We start from the raw sequence: 17,708 nt of genomic DNA, 5'->3' as shown, positions 1-17,708 counted from the left end.
GGGTGATCATGCATTCCTACATACGTCACAGAACTGTAATGAAACGAAAAAAAGAAGTAGAAACAAACTATAAAACATCGGGTTCAACAAGGAAAAATTACAATTTTGCCGAGTAAATTGCATCACTTGATGACAGTGTAGAACCAGAGATTTTAAGAGGTGTAGGTGTGGGTGTAGTAAAGGCCGTGTCTCACATAAGATGATTTAAATAAGAAAAAACAAAGAAGACAAAGTCTTGGTGAAATATTACTTGCAATTCACAAATTAAGGAAGAAGCAAAAGAACGACGTCATGAAGAAAAAATTTAACTTTTGAAGTCGATCTTTTCTAAAACAGATTAATTTAATTAAGACTGGTCAAATGCAATACTCATTTGATTGTTACATAAAATTAATTTTAACCTCTTCAAAAGAGCAGGAGATCTTTCTTTTTGCATCTTAATTCTTTTCACAATTAGCTTTTCCAAAACGTTTGCGGCTTTAAAATGAGGTTAGTTCTAGTTTTAAAATTAAACTAAAGTTGATATATATATACTTGTACAGTTGTGTCAATTTATCAAATTTCCTTATCATTAAACCATATACATTTTTGTAATCAATGTCAGATTAAAAACTTTTGTTGAAGATTCTAATCATTGAATGAATCACAAATTTGATTCCTCTTTAATTCCGCAGGCCGAAGAAGTTCCCTAACAGATCGATTTTCAATTGGTTCGTTTAAATATGCTGCTTCACCCTCATTTTCACTTGCACAATTATATTCATTATCAAAATCTTCATCATCCCACGCATCGTCATTTTCGATACAGAGATTCTGTAACACGCAACTCATAAGGAATTTTGACATCGGGTCAATTCTAGCTAATTGTCTAAGACGTTGTTTTAAAATTCCAAAGGTATTTTCAATTAATACCCTAGTCGGAAAATATTTTATATTATGCACTTTCTGTTTTCCCGTTAAAGTGCCATAATCTCGGTATGGTTTTAAAAGCCATTCACGTATTGGGTTTCCTGGCTATTTTATTTAATTTAATTTAATTAATTATTCACTCGAAGATCTATTTGGTCCGAGTTTCGCGTTTTTGTCCGATCGAAGACCTATCGGTACGAGCTATTAGTAAGTTTTTAAATTTCTTCAAATTGGTTTAGGGTTTAGCTTTATTATCCCTTTTCATTATGGACTTATCTACTTATTCGCCAATTTTATCATCTTTTACAATGCAGTCCATAGGTGGTTCCTTTTAACTTAACATTACGTATATAATAATCTCCCCCACTCTCCCCCTATTCGGCTTTTCGTTGCTATATGCATCTCGTTTTGAAATTTTTAATATTTAGGCTAAGTTTCTCCATTCGGTGTTATAGTCGCAAGCCAGATTTCCCGCACGGTACTGACGAGTCCCAAATAGGACGAAACCGGTCTACCGTTGGATTTTCTGGCTATTTTATTTAATTTCATTATTCACTCGAAGACCTATCGGTACGAGCTATTAGTAAGTTTTTAAATTTCTTCAAATTTGTTTAGGGTTTAGACAATTTAATCATCCTTGGGTATGCAGCGTCTCCTATGATATGCTATCCCTCTGCACAAAGTCTCGGAAGATCTTTTTCAATAAATGACAGCCTTAGTACGGGCCAGTCATGAATTTTACTTGGAATTCCAGTAAAAACATCAAAAAAATTTCTTTGGGTGTTACATATTCCTTGCAAAGTTAAGGATGTTAGGTCATGTCTGTTTGTGTACGTTGATTTAATTTTGTGAGCTGGTGTTCTTATATTAATATAACATCCGTCTAAACACCCAAGAACTCCTGGAAATCCGGCCACCTATAAAAGGTAAAATTATAACATTTTAAAAGGAAATTATTTAATAATATTACCAAATTTAATTACATCTCTGAATTCTTCTTCAGTTTTTTCTTTTTAATCTTGGGTGGTGGGAAATTTTATTACAGTTGGGGCAATTTCCACAAGAAAATCCAACACTCGCTGTATAGTTCTGTGAAATTAACTTTCAGCCATTCCGAATCGCCCAGCAACATCTCTGATACAACATTTATTACAAATAATTTTCAAGTTAATAGCATTTTATTAGAGCAACCAAAAACTAACCAAAAAATGATATTTGGGTTTCAGTTGAAATTGGTACACAGCCACCATGGTTTAAATTTTTGGGAAAGTATACAATCTCCTCAAATCTTGATGTAATCAAATAACAGACATTGCTTTTCAATCTAAAGTTTCTACGAAACTAGAAATAAAAATTTTAATTACTTTTTAATATAATTGATTAGTGTTATGATTTACAATATGCAATAGCTAAGAGCTTACTTCTTCATCTGAGTAGAGATGAGCAACATTTCCTATGTAGTCGGGGATCTTTTATCGTTGTAATTTACCTTTTTGGTAAAATATCACCATTTCTTCTTCGTCAGAACTGTCGGTCGACGATTCAAGATAAAAATATGCCATTCTTTTCATATTCTCCGTATTATTTTCCGCCGCCATATTTTCGAAAACCGAGCAAACGCCTTAAAAATTGTATTCCATTGGCGGTCTGACCAGCCGAAAAAAATTGCTCCTTCTTTCGACACAGACCAGTTTTGAGTGGTCTGCGAGCGAGTGATTCTGCCAATGGAGGACGTAACTCGCCCTCGGAGCAGGTTTTTGCTTCTCAATTGAAAACGGAAAAAAAATTACGAGCAGTCCGCGATCGCTCGGACCATGCCAAAGGAAAACGCTATAAGCCATTTCACGCTGTAAAAATAAGCAACTTCCAATTTAAAAGAACCAAGCTAGCGTAGCAATTTGCCTTACTTTAAATATAAACTTCTTGATCTAAGAAACTATAGCTTGTGTGGAGAATTGAAGACTATTTAACTTCTTAAACTAATTTTGAGTAAGTAAACGTTGTTAGCTAATACTATTTTAAAGGGGTTTGACAGTCGGTGTTTTAAAAGAACCACATATTTTACTCTTGTTTTTAATGCTTAAGTGAATAAATCAAAGCTATGACTTCATTGACATGGGACATCCTCTTAACCCAGAAATATATTAGAATTTTGAACTAAAGGCTCACCACCTCTTATATATCGAATGCCCACTTAGACACTCAAAATCCTGTTAAGAACGTGCTTAATCTTTATTTCTTAAATTATATTGACTGTCGTGAAATAGTTGTGTAAATTAATAAGAAATGTATATATAATAATAAATAGCAAATTAATCATAATCTATTGGGTCTCACCTGCAATTGTCTAGGCTACGTCACTTTTTAAATTTCTGAGATAAAACCCTAACGACAACTCTAAGTCAAAACGCGTACTACCGTAACTCGGTCTTTGCGCCCTCGTGTGAGGGAAACTTGCCACATGCGAAATGGTTAGAAAGCCATACAAAAGCCTCCATTTTAACGGTTTTTCTTTTATTTATTTATTTTTTAATTTACATACGTAATCATTAAACTCCTTTTTTTAATTAAAAAGTTCTATAAAATGATGCGCGTTTATTGCGTTAAGGGTTGCCAAAGCTCTTATTTATCAAATGAAAAATTGCAAAAGTATTTACTCATCAAGGTGAAAAAGCTAAGGCTTTTTCGACAGGTAAGGCTTAAATACTTTAAATAAAGCTCCACATAAATTCGTGATCATACTTTGGTATGATCATCACATTTTATTTCTGGAAGTAAGTTCAATTTTACTTCTTTCAATGTATAGAAAATATGTTATATTTGGTGTTTATTTAATATTTCAAGGACCATCGCAGTTGCTTGACACAAATCATTTTTATTGGCAACCAACTCTTCATGTGAAGTTAAGAGTCGACCAAAATTGGACCATTATAATAGAAAGCTTAAGCGTACTATGAATTTAGCACAACCTTCATTAACATTAGTGCCAACAGTGAAAATGTTTCTTACAGTTGATCGCATAACCACTCCGAACGATTATCCGGTACTTCAAGAGGTACCTCACACTTAGGCCTAAGTTGGTGCCTGGGGTAGTATTAGCCTAGCTGATTATTATTATTTTCATTATTATTTATGATAAATTATTATCGAAAAAAAACAGGTCGGTTGATTTTTCATAAAATTTTTCTGCTCAAACATCACGAGTGAAAAAAGTTGATTGTGAGACTAGGACAGATATCGTAGTAGAAGTATCTGAGAAGAATAACCAAACATCTTTCCGGGTTACTTATTTATTTTAATTGAAGCTTATCATCTTGAAATAGAAGCCTTAAAAAAACAAACTTAAATACTGATTAAAGAAATTCAAAATCGCAACTCGAAATTGCCAGAGTGTAATAGAGAAATAATATCCTTAAAACATAAAATATAAGAATTAGAAACTAGAAGGTACGCACAGTCCTCTTTCGTAGAAGATAATGAAAGAGTCCGTTACTTTACTGGGCTTGAGACTTATGGAGTTTATAAGGAGGAGTTGATATATTTTTGTTTCGACAATTACTTTTGTGCATAATGAAATTAAGATTTGCTTTAAATAACAGAGACTTGCCATACCTATTTAATATTTCCGAAACAGATGTGGCAAGTCAATTCAACAACACTCTTAACGCACTGTATCAACGTCTCTCAAAATTTATCAAATGGCCAGATCGAGAATGTCAATTTGTTTTAGGCCACACTTTGCCGAAAACATTGTTGTGATAATTGACTGTTTTGAGGTACTTATGGAAAAGCCTTCAAACATACTTAACAAGGCTGAAACATGGTCAAGTTATAAAAGTCAAAACACAGTAAAATTTATCATTAGAGTAACTCCTCAGGGAACCGTAAGTTTCTTGTAAAAAGGCTGGGCAGGCCGTGTAAGTGACAAAAGTTAACAGAGCACAGTGAAATTCTGGAATACTTTCTACCCAATGATGCCATACTTGCAGACACAGGCTTTAAATATGAAGATTCAGTTGAACTTTAGTATTCTTCAGTAAAAATACCAGCCTTGTAAGAATGGAAGAAACAATTGGATCCATATAAAGTTGAGGCGAGAAGGAAAATTACTATATTGCATTATAAGTTGCCAATTGAACTAGTTCATGTAGTTGAAGGTAAAATATTGGCGACAATTGATAAGACTGCCTAGTTGTCTGCGCTTTACGAATATTCGTGAATCTGTGGTCCCATTTGAATGAAATTAATTAATCAATTTAATAAGTATAATCGTACATTTTTATCTTTTGGTAGCCACGTTTTATAATTAAATAAAATTAGAGAGAGATCGGATATACTTGATAGAATTTTTAATCAAAGGTACAAATTTAATATTTATATTTAAAGTTGTAAGCTTAAAATACGTAGTCCATTGCCGACAAAATAATAACAAATATTTTTAATTTAAAATGTATTTATTGACAATGGACTACGTGAACAAAAGTTTGCCACTTTTATATGTATATATTACATTTTCATCTTTTATTTAAAATGCCATGTAAATTCTGGTCTCTTTACAAGAAATTAAATTACATAAATCTAATAAGTAATTTAAATAAATGATTTTTTGCACCCAAATAAGAATTTGATTTTGTTTTAAATTAAAATAGCGAGGTTGATAGGAAATACGGAAAACAAAATGCTTTGTGTATTATAACTCCTCTACTTTTCAATTTGATTATCCTTCTTAAATTTTCTGATCTTATTCTTGGGCATTAACTTAAGAGGGTCTGGGCAGTACCATTTTTCTCTTGGTATTTTCTCAATTTTTAAACATTTGATGTGAAACCATTGGATCTGACAGTTTTCATTGTCACAGCTAATCACTGTGGAATCCTTTTTCCATCTTGCAGAGTAGAAGGAAAGTCAAATTTAGTTTTTTCTGTGTGGTTTTTTGAAGTAGAAGGCTGATCATTTTGATCAATTAGATGTGTCCTTGGACCTAAAGATTCTTGAATTTCATCTAAACTTTCAGTACTAACCAACAATTTCTGGTAAAACAGCAAGTTTAAAAAAATTCTGCATTCAGTGCGGCTGTGCTCCAAACGTTTGTATTCTGGTTAATTATCTACCTGTGTCTAAATGAAGAAATCCGCAAACTGTGATTCAGTTAAAAAGAGTTGAGCCTGGCCATTACCCGTAAAACCACATCCCCATTACCCCTAAAGCCACATTCCCATTACCCGTAAAACCACATACCAATTGTTCGGTTCCGAATAAATTAAAAATACCACGGTTTTTATCGTATACGTTTTTTAATATCATCCCATTTTGAACTTGTGTTTTTTGAGTATGTTATTTAGATAATTTTATTTCCTCGATCTTTTTTTACTATACCTATATAAACCCGCGACAAAATGTTTAATGTTGGTTATTTCTGAGTTGTTCGTTCTCTTCATTCGTGTACCAGCATGTTTAATAAACGTTTTTACTTGTTAAGTATCCTTGTCTTCATTCTTTGAAATTCCCGGTAATTATCATTGTTCCATCAAGCCGGATTTGCAACGACTGAAGTCCTCACGCATCCTGCAGATTGGACATCCCATTCTCGTGAGAAGTTTTTGAAGAATAATGCAAAGTGGTACCCGAACCATGGACGCATTAACGAACAAGCGTGGATCTGTCCAGGGCCAGATTACACGTAACGAGTACAGAACTCTTCAGTCAACTAACCCACTGACGCTCTCCCCATTGACCGACACTGATGGATCTTTGTACCTGGACAAATTAGACAAACTGACTACTGAGTTAAACACCATCCAAGAGCTTATCAAAAACAAAATGTAAACCAGAGAACTTCGAGACACATAACACCGAGTACCTCAACCTTGGCAGGAGACTGCAATCATTAGAACGTCTAATTCTCAACACGAGACATCAAAGACAATCAGCCGTTGCGAAACTACTACCCACCACGAAACCAACTGCTGACATCCGACTACCACTCATCGATTTATCTAGATTTGGAGGCAACTATATCGAATAGTTCCCATTTCACGACTTGTTCCTGGCAAATGTTCATAACACCTCTCTTCTATCTTTAGCGCAGAAGCTTCACTATCTTAAAAATGCAACTTACGGCGAAGCAGTTCTACTCATCCATTTCCTACAACTTACCGATGGGAATTATTCCGAAGCATGGGATATCTTGAAAAATCGCTTTCATAACACCAAGGAGATCGTTGAAGCACATGTTAAACGTTTATTTGCGCAACCCTCTGTTAAAGAAGAATCCTCTACCGCGCTTCGTCGATTAATTGATACAACATCCGAATGCATCAGATCCCTCAAGGTACTATAAGAGCCAGTGGAACACTGGGATGCCGTACTTATTTATATCGTAAAAGAAAAATTGGATTCGGAATCACGTCGCCAATGGAAATTGTCGCTTTCTGGGACAAATCGAACAAAGTACGGAGAGCTTTCTACTTTCATGGACCAACGAGCCAGAGCCCTAGCAGTTTCTCAACCAGTTTCCAGACTCGAGGAGTCGTTTAAACCCCGTAAATTCACGATGGCTCATCACGGATCAGCCAAAGGAAAGTGCGATGTTTGCACTGAAGATCACCCCGTCTATATATGCCCTACGCTCGTCAAAGCGACAACAGAAGAGAGATTGATTGTGATCAAGAAAACTCGTTATGCTTCAACTGTCTCCATTCAGATCACCAAAGCAACGATTGTAATCGAAGACTATGTAAGTTATGCAATGGCAATCATCATACCTTACTCCACAGAAAATCTCAAAAACCAAGGAGGCTTTATTCGGATTTCACCACCCACGTATCATGCAAGCTATCTGACCTATCTCAAGTTTTGCTTCCAACAGCTATAATTAAAGTCAAGGAAATCACTGGATAATTTCAGCCACTTAGGGCACTTCTAGATTTGGCGTCCCAAGCGACATTTATCACCGAAGGGTTTGAAAAGGCTTCAGCTGAAGTTCCCCGTGCAATCTTTCCATTGGCGGTATCGGCGCAACGGGTATTGGAATGAATCGTTGAAGCGTGCAACTGGACATCATGACCGAAATCAATAGTACCATATCCGTGTATTCGTGGAAGTGCTCATCCTGAACAAAATTACAGGAAATCTACCAAGTTCATCCTTTAATCCTTACCGATGGCCTCATATCTAGGGGCTCAAACTTGCAGATTCCACCTTTAACATTTCTTAACCAGAAGATGCTGATTTTTATTTTCATGTCCTTCAAGAAGGGAAGCAGCAGGGAAGGCGAAACCTACCGGTGGCGTTTGAAACCGTCTTCGGCTGGTCATTTGGCGGATCGTTACATCATTAAGAGGTACCAGCAACCATGTCAATCCAGATTCCCGCCAGTATCTTGGACGAACAATTAATGAAATTTTGGGAAAGAGGCGAGTACGACGACAAAACTACGAGTAGTTTTTGACACCTCGGTGAAGTCGACAACGCGTCGTTCTCTTAATGATATTCTCCGTCTAGTCCCGGAGCTCCAAAATGATCTTGTCAATCTTTTGATAAGATTTAGCATTTTCCCCATCGTGATGACAGTGGATATAACGAAGATGTATCGTCAAATCCTCGTACATCCGAATGACACCAAATGGCAGATAATTATCTGGCGAGAAGTTCCATCTAAACCACTTGAAGAATACAAACTCAATACAGTGACCTACGGCACTGCCGCTGCACCTACCTAGCAACAAACTTTCTTCAGCAATTATCGAAAGAGGTTGAGGAATGGCTACTGCTGGCATCAGCAGCCCTAGCCGACGACTTTTAAATGGATGACTTGATGACTGGCGTTATGAGCAGGATGGAAGGATTTAAATTCCAGGAGGAGATACTTAAAGCAATGACTGACGCCGGATTTGAATTTAGGAAGCGGACCTCGAACGACCCCGCATTGTTGCAATCATTACCACTAAGGTTACGAGAGATCCAAGAACCCTTACGTATCGACCACGATGAAACTATTAAGACACTGGGGCTTAACTGTACACCAGCACTAGACCATTTTTCCTTTGTAGTAATATCGCCGCCAAAGTTAACTATCCTTTCAGATACAGCGAAAGTATTCAACCCGTTGGGCTTATTGGCACCTGTCACTATTCAAGCGAAACTTTTACTTCAAGATATGTGGCAGGTAAAAATTGACTGGGACGAACAATTACCACCGCAGCTGAACAACAAATGGCGAACATTCCGGGATGGTCTTCTTCAGATTGAGAAGATAACGATATCTCATTACATAGCGCAACCGGAGACCCTGGATTCTGATGTAACGGGGAGTTAGTTACGGGAAGCCTCGGTGGGTTTTGTTTATGGTTTGGTTGCAGGAGCGATGGAGAGATGGCGCCACCAGTCCAGCGGCGGGAGTCTTATCTGGAGTTCAAGGGTTGACATCGGCGGGCTTTTTGGACGTTATAAGGCGGTGCTTACAGGAGGCCGATGGTTATTGTAAGCCTGGACTCGGTGGAAAGGTTATCGAACTGTATACACGATATCGGAGCGCAGAATAAAGACTTGTTTTTTAAGTTATCATTTGCTTTCCTAAACTTAATTGTTTAATCGAACTCAACGGTCAAACCTTGACCTCGTCTTCCCCTATATTTTTGGAGGCTCCGCCGAGATAATTTTTTTTTCCGCTGATCGTAAGTTTTGGAGGTTTTTTTCCGCAATGTCTTTCCTATGGTGAATGGGCTGGTTTTAGTATTTTTATACAAGGTTCTATGTGGGCTATCTTCTGATGGTCTTGGTTTATTTTTAATGGGGCTTATGGAAAGTTTTTAAATGGGGAAGGGTTTCTTTATAGCTTGTTTTCTATAATGAGAGACATGGTTGGTGGCGGTTCTATCTGGGGTCCGTTGGTTGTGGTATTAATTGCTGGGGCAATATTACGGTTGATGGTTGGGGATATCGGGGTCGATCGACGGGTTGACTTAGAACATAGGTTTCTTTCGGGTTTGTCGTCATGGTTTGCGATGGTTCGGAGTTGTAGAGACAGGAGGTTACGGAGTTGTGGGATGGTGGAGGATGGTTTTCCATGGCGGCCCGGCTGGCACGTGGGCGGTGGAATTCGGGACGAATTGATTATTTGCCCTTCCTAGGGGGTTAGCCGGGGAGAGTTGGTGCGGTTGTCGTCGTCTGGGACTGAAGCGGGAAGCATAATGATGGTCTTCACCTGGCTCGTCTCGGGGCTGGTTCTGGTGGGTTGAGGAGGATATCTGTCGGCGACGGGTTTACCTTGGCGGGCACTATCAAACTGGTAGTTGGAAACTCGAGCCGGGGGCGGACGTCGGGCGGCAGTTCCGTCAGCTTCGTTGGGGATCCAGAGAGCGGGATTTTTCGGTGATTTCTTATCACGTCGGTAACGTACATACTGGCGAATTTGTTCCTCTTCTTGGTTCTGGACGGGGTATCGCTGCGTTTTCTTTGTTCGGCTCTCCGAAGCAGGGTGGTCCGTGTAGGGGGTTCAGGCTTGGTAACACTACGGCTGGAGAAATAGGGGAACAGGGTCATTGGAGCTGTGGTCCGCTGAGGGGGGACGTGGTGCAATTGGAGGAACTACCCGGGTGGTCTCGGGGACCATGCTGTTGGGTTGAAGGGGTTTTGCGACGGGTTACCTTGATGGGCTTCATCATTACTTCTGATGGTTCTAAGCTGAAATCGAGGGGGGATTCTGGTCGGCAATTCCTTCATAGGGAATGTCAGGGGTGGAGTTCTGTCTTCTTGCGTATGTCTTTTCCGGTGGAGGCGGCCCGGGGTTTTCTCTGTCAAGGGTTTTTCTCTGTGGTGGGCCGGGCAGTGGACCTGGGGCCGGGATTCTGGGCATGTGTTGACTTTGCCTGGTCGTTATGGGTGGAACCGGTTGCTGGTTAGTCGGGGAAAAAGTCCTCGGCGTGGTGTTTATGATATTACTCCAGGGCCGGTTCGGAAAGCTGCGGTCGGGTCCTCAGGGTGCGACGTATCTTCGGGATCATTTTGGCCATGGGTTGAGCTTGGATGGTTTTTTTTGTCTTGGCCAGTTGGGGGTTCTCCTTTTGTAACGACTAGGGAATCTTTGTAGTAATTTAGATGGTTAGTTGCAGGTATGTCGGAAGAGGTATTGGATCCTGGGGTGGTCGAGGACGTACTCTTGCTGAGTGATGGTGGCAGGGACGAGTTGGTGGAGGTCGAACGTCTGGTGGTGCGTCGTGCGACTGGGGTCGGAGGTTTTGGACAGGCGTTACTGTTGGAGGTTTTGGAGGCAGCGGCGGTGTTGGAGAAAGGGTCTGAGGATTCGGATGTTCCGGTGAAGCAGGGTTCTGAGGAAGTTCCGTCCATGGTTCCGGTTGCTTCGCAAATGGTACCGTTTGTTGGTCCGTCGGCGGTGGCTACCGTTTGTTTGGACGTCTCGGTGGGTTCTCGACCGTCGGAGGCTCAGGCAGCGTTGGAGAGGTGTGCTTTTCGGCATTTGGATGGGTTTGGGTACATTACCCAGATTTCTAAGAAGCTGTTCTGGCCGGCTGATATGTCATTTGATCGGTTGGTGGAGTTAAAGCCTGGATATTTCGGGGACGGCTTCGTCGGGTGCGTCTCTAATTTGGCTCTTCCGGCTACTTTGCCGGTGGCATTGGATCGGTTGGTGGCGAATTCTCGGGTTTGGGTGGTGGTCGGTGTGCCGCCGAGGAATGCGTTGGATGGAAGTGTCGCCGGGTTTTCGGTGGCAATTGAGGGCATTTTGAGGCATAATCGGGTGGTAGGGATCGGTGCGTGTGGACTGGATCGGAGCATTGGGGGTCGGGTTCCATACTCGGTCCAGCGAGCGGTGTTCATTGCTCAGCTTGAGCTGGCCCGGCGGTATCAGTTTCCGGTCGTGGTGCAGTGTCGGGGGGCGTATTCGGAGGTGTTTCGGTTACTTAAAGAATATGTCGGACGGTCGCAACACATTTTGCTTCATAATTTCTCGGGGTCTCGGTGGGACGCGGACCAATTCTTAGGGTATTTTCCGAACCTGTGGCTGGGATACTCCCCCATGGCCACTTTTCCGTCTTTGGGGCCGGCCCGGGAAGTGTTTCGGCGGGCTGCGGTAGGTCGGATTGTGGTGGAATCAGCTGCACCATTGTTTGTTCCTGGGGGTCTGCCGGTGGACTATTTTTCGGACGTCTCGGTTCCGCTGCCGGGCCTTGCGGGGGTGTTAGTACATCGGTTGGCTACTTTGCGGGGTTGTGCGGTGGATCCTCTGGCGGCGGCTCTGTTGGAGAACGTTCAGCAGTTGTACGGTATTTATTTATCGGTTTGAAGTTTCGGCTGGTTTTTTTCAATAAAGTCTCTTTGATCAATTCTCTTGTTTCCGTTTTTTCCGAGGCTTCCCTTTTTTGGGGCGGGGGAAGATGTAACGGGGAGCTAGTTACGGGAAGCCTCGGTGGGTTTTGTTTATGGTTTGGTTGCAGGAGCGATGGAGAGATGGCGCCACCAGTCCAGCGGCGGGAGTCTTATCTGGAGTTCAAGGGTTGACATCGGCGGGCTTTTTGGACGTTATAAGGCGGTGCTTACAGGAGGCCGATGGTTATTGTAAGCCTGGACTCGGTGGAAAGGTTATCGAACTGTATACACGATATCGGAGCGCAGAATAAAGACTTGTTTTTTAAGTTATCATTTGGTTTCCTAAACTTAATTGTTTAATCGAACTCAACGGTCAAACCTTGACCTCGTCTTCCCCTATACTGCGACGCATCATAAAAAGCCGTCGCTGCAGCCGTTTACCTAAAGACTACCTCGGTAACAGGCCAAACCTGTGTTAAACTTAACACAGCTAAAACCTAGGTCACTCCTTTAAAGAAGACGACGTTACCAAGGCTGGAACTGGTTGGAGCTGTATAACTGGCAAGGCTGATAAAAGTTGTTCAAACAGCAATCAAGGAAAAATTCACAGACACGCATTGTTGGACAGATTCCACGATCGCCTTAGCTTGGATACAGGACCCTCCACATCGCTGGAAGTCGTTCTGGCGAACAGAGTCGCCAAGATTCAAGAATTAATCCCGATAGCTCATTGCAACTACGCACCCGGTGTAACAAATCCGGCTGACTATGCCTCTCGGGGAATTCTAGCAAGGTCACTTAAAGAACATCCATTATGGTGGAAGGGTCTAGAGTGGCTACTGACTTATACGCATTCAAAAATCGTACCAGTTACCGAGGAACCAAAGGATTGCCTCATTGAAGAAATGGTTGCAGTACCGGTAGTAGCTCAATGCCAAGTCGACAACTCGCTTCTAATGAAGTATTCATCACTACGAACCTTAACACATATAACGGCGTACATTTTACGATATCTTTTTAACCTGCGTATCTCTAAGGGCAATAAGTAATCAAGAAGGACTGGAGTACTTACCATTGAAGAGAGCGCTTGTCTATTGGGTCAAGAGAATCCAACAGAAAGTCTTCCGTGAAGAATATAAACTTCTTCGGCAGAAGAATAACCTTCCGACCAAAAGCAAGCTCGTACCTCTGTGCCCGTTTCTGGATCGTCGAGGTATTATCATGATGGGAAGGCGCCTTAACCACGCTAAGCTGTAGACCGAAAAACGTCATCCAATGCTACTACCTCGAAGAAATAAACTAACAGATCTAATTATCAACCATATACATATCAAACATTTACATGGTGGACCGCAACTTCTAATGACCGTTCTCCAAATTAAATTATGGATCTTTGGTTAACGGTAAACAGTACGTATTCATGTTCGACGTTGCGTCCGATGTGTTCAAGCAGCATTTTGAACTTGTGTTTTTTTAGTAAGTTATTTAGATAATTTTAATTCCTCGATGTTTTTTATTATACCTATATAAACCCGCGACCAAATGTTTAATGTTGGTTATTTCTGGGTTGTTTTGTTCTCTTCATTCGTCCACCTGCATGTTCAATAAACAATTTAACTTGTTTAGTATCCTTGTCTTCATTGTAAGAAATTCACGGTTATTATCACCTATTACCCGCGCAACCACTTTCCCATTATCGACCTTTCACTTATTTTGCATTTCTGAAAGTGAAATTCGCGCAAAGCGAATCTATTTCATTTAGGAGCGTCATTTTGATTCTGTTACTATGGTTAGCTAGCTTCCATTATAAGACCTATCGTTCTAAGCATTCCCAGGTAGCAACAAAACGTGTAGATTTGGTGGATACTAAGTTATTTTAGTGGAACAGACGTGTGGAGAAATATTACACGTCATCCACACGTGTTCCTGGGGTTTTTTGTACACCAAATGAAGTTCGTGCACAAATACTCGTGGCCTACACGTGTTGGCTTCGGTTACCATCCAGGAAAATAAATTAGTGTACAAATACTCGTGGCCTACACGTGTTGGTTTCGGTTACCGTACACGTAAAGAAATTCGTGCACAAATACTTGTGGCCTACACATGTTCATTTCGATTACCGTCTACGTAAATAGATTCGTGCACAAATACCTGTGGCCTACACGTGTTGATTTCGGTTACTGTCTACGTAAAGAAATTCGTGCACAAATACTCGTGGTCAACACGTGTAGGTTTCGGTTATCGTACACGTAAAGGTATAGTCTTAGTCGATAGCTACGCCGCAAAATTTTTGTTTTGAAAACTAAAACATTTGAGAAAGTTGGCCGTTTTCGGTCTATCGAAATCTGGCAGCCCTGCCTGCTTTCCGGCCTATATCTCCATACCGAAAATGGCCAACGACTACGCCGCCGAAAATATTTTATTAAACTGATCGGTGGGGTTTTGACCGTTATTTTGAATTATCGACTAAGACTATTCAAATACAAGGGGTCTGCACGGGTTTTTCTGGTTTAAAATAAAACACCAACGCCATATAGTATTTCACGTTTGCAAAATGGTCTACAGGAGGGTGTGTTTGATTAGTGTACCGCACAAAATATAATTAATAAGGCACTTAATTATATATGTACATGGTAAATTATCATAGGTGAAGATATTATGAAATGTAATTTTTTAACCTAATTTTTATTTTACAAGGTTTTGTTTTTCATTCAGGCTGTTAAATCAGAGTTATTGAGAATTTAGTTATATTTATGTCGTGTAAAGTATCTGTTTTTTAGGCCCTTACCCAGGTAGCAAAGCCACGTAAAAATTTCATGGATATTTGGTAAATGTAACAGAATACACGTGTTCACAATATACGCATGTGTTCTACACGTGTTCCTTTGGGCTGCCGAACACGAAATTAAATTAGTGTAAATTTACACGTGACCTACGCGTGTTGATTTGGGTTACCATACACGAAATTGAATTAGTGTAAATTGACACGTGAGCTACACGTGTTGATTTGGGTTACAACACGAAATCCAATTAATAATTAAATTTACACGTGATCTAGGCGTGAATGGAAGATATACCACGGAATTTAACTTTTTTGGCATTTTCACAAAATAGGGGCCTTTTTTTAAGTAATATTTGTTCATATATTCATTTTTTTTTAAATCAATGAAAAAAATTATCTTTAACTATTGGTAAAAATATAAACCTTTATCCTGCAAAATGCCTCTGATACACATTAAAAATTAGGTTACATATTAAATTAAAGAACATACATAATAAACAATAAATATTAGTTAATTTTATCCAAGATTCCAAATACGAATTTTGCTTTCTTGAGACCGGCGGCTACTAAGGTAGTAATAACTGTAGATGGAAGTTTGTCCGACTCCGTCGAAGTTTTAGTTGATCGTGTTCAATTTTTAGATTAACGGAAACGGTTTATACGGATACTTGCGACTAAATGCCAGACTCTTTTTGGGGGTCAAAAAGGGCAAAGAATGGGAGGTGGTAATTCTAGCTCTATTATTGGTCAAACCACGCTAGCTCTCCAAAGGTTTCAAGTTATGTTGTCTTTTTATTGGTAAGTTAAGAGAAAGTTTTTCAACTCATGGTAAAAGTATATAAACTTACTGAAAAACAAACCCACGTTTTTTTAACATTTTTTTGGCGCGACTTTTGTGAAGTATGTCTGTCTGTTTTATTACTTATATTTAATATGAAGGAACTAAGAACTTACCACTATATATAATTAATTTAATAAAATTAGTAAATAATAATTTCTAACGCTAGAATATAAATGTTTCATACTTTTTTAAATAAATATGGAGGAAAAGAACTATTAATAGTTAATTCTTTAAAAAAACAATTTAGACCTTAATGTAATAATTTATAATGCTACAATATAAATGTTTTTTTACCTTTTTAATTAAATATGGAAGAAAATAAGGAATTTAGTATAAAATGTAGGGAGTCTAATTGTACTGATTCCTTTAAAACCATAAATGAATTAAAAAAAACATTTAACTAATGTTCATAAAATAATTTTTGAAGATAAGGAGCACTGTTTTATTGATTACGCAGGTAACTTGAAATACTTTTTTACAATTTAATTTAACAAACACTTAAAACCAACAAAAATTATTTCAGCATTTCTGTCATTTAAAGATGACTTCGAGAAGAAATATAATATACAGTATTTGAAAAACAAAACTTGCAACAGGAAGACTGAAAAAGTTGAGTATTGGTATTGTAACAGAGCTGGACATTACAGGAAAACTACACTAAGGCAGCGACAATCAAAAGCTATGGGAACTTCTAAAATCAATGGGCAATGTACTGCTACGCTAAAAGTGTATATTCAACTTGGAAATGGAAAAGTTATTCTCTACTCTTGTAACACTCACTATGGTCATAATGTGGAACTATGTCATATTCGAATACCGAAATCAGATAGGCAAATGATTGCAGCTAAACTGACTCAAGGTGTGAGAAGGAAAAGAGTACTGGATGACTATATGAGAGTAATGTAGACCATTTGCAAAGGAAGCATCTTACAGTTACCAAAGATTTAAATAATATTGGAAAATCATTTGGTTTGAATACCACAGAACGCCACGCGGAAGACCATCTAAGCGTTGATGCGTATGTTTGCGAGAAAGTTGCCAGTAATAATAAAACCATACTACTTTACAAAAAGCAACATGAGGACAGAAATCAAATTCCTGAAAATACACATTATGTAGATTTTAAACCACAAGATTTTGCATTGGGAATAATGTCCCCATTTCAACGAAACATGCTAAAACAATTTGGAGAAAAAATTATTTGTTTTGACGCTACTCATGGTACAAATGCCTACAGTTTCAAATTGATAACTGTTTTGGTAATTGATGAATTTGAAGAAGGAATACCAGTTGGTTGGTTGATCTCAAATAGAGAAGACGGAGAAGTGTTGAGGATATTTTTTCAAGAAATTAAGAACGTAGTTGGGGATATAAAAGCGAAACTAATAATGTCAGACAAAGCCCCACAATATTATTCAAGCTGGTGCAATGTGTTTGGAGAAGAAAGTAAAAAATTACTATGTAAATGGCATGTTTACCACGATATACAAAAGAAGTTACCAATAATACCTAAAAAAGAAGTTTCTTCACAAGTGTTTAAGGGAATAACAGTGTTGATGGATGAAATAATTCCTGAAAAGTTTGAATTAATGTTGGAAACCTTCCTCTCGGAAATGCAAGAAAATGAAAGCACTGTAGATTTTGGAAATTATTTTGTAAAAGAGTGGGCCACTTGTAAGAAGCAATGGGCTGCATGCTACAGAGAAGATAGTGAAATAAATACAAATATGCACTTGGAAGCATTTCACAAAGTTTTCAAACATCAGTATCTTGAGGGAAAACAAAATAAAAGAGTTGATAAATGTTTGGCAACCCTGTTTAATTACGATCATACCCAGACACACCATC

At 39.0% G+C, this 17,708-nt stretch overlaps 1 protein-coding gene across 1 annotated transcript; it reads left to right on the top strand.

Annotated features, from left to right (window-relative positions):
* The first annotated feature begins 11,275 nt into the window (after nucleotides 1-11,275).
* LOC149949084 (3'-5' RNA nuclease TATDN2-like) lies at nucleotides 11,276-12,214 on the top strand. The gene has a single exon (XM_090169162.1). The coding sequence runs from the start codon at nucleotides 11,276-11,278 to the stop codon at nucleotides 12,212-12,214; it is 939 nt and encodes a 312-aa protein (XP_090025288.1).
* Nucleotides 12,215-17,708: the final 5,494 nt, after the last annotated feature.

This window comes from Leiobunum rupestre, chromosome 3 (genome assembly GCF_980474605.1).
Source record: "Leiobunum rupestre chromosome 3, qqLeiRupe1.1.hap1, whole genome shotgun sequence".
In the NCBI taxonomy this organism is placed as follows: domain Eukaryota; kingdom Metazoa; phylum Arthropoda; class Arachnida; order Opiliones; family Sclerosomatidae; genus Leiobunum; species Leiobunum rupestre.
Note: the sequence above shows the minus strand (reverse complement) of the source record. Positions and strands in the feature narration are given on the sequence as shown.

Coding starts and splice junctions, on each gene's coding strand:
- LOC149949084 (XM_090169162.1), top strand. CDS start 11,276: ATGGTACCGTTTGTTGGTCCGTCGGCGGTGGCTACCGTTTGTTTGGAC.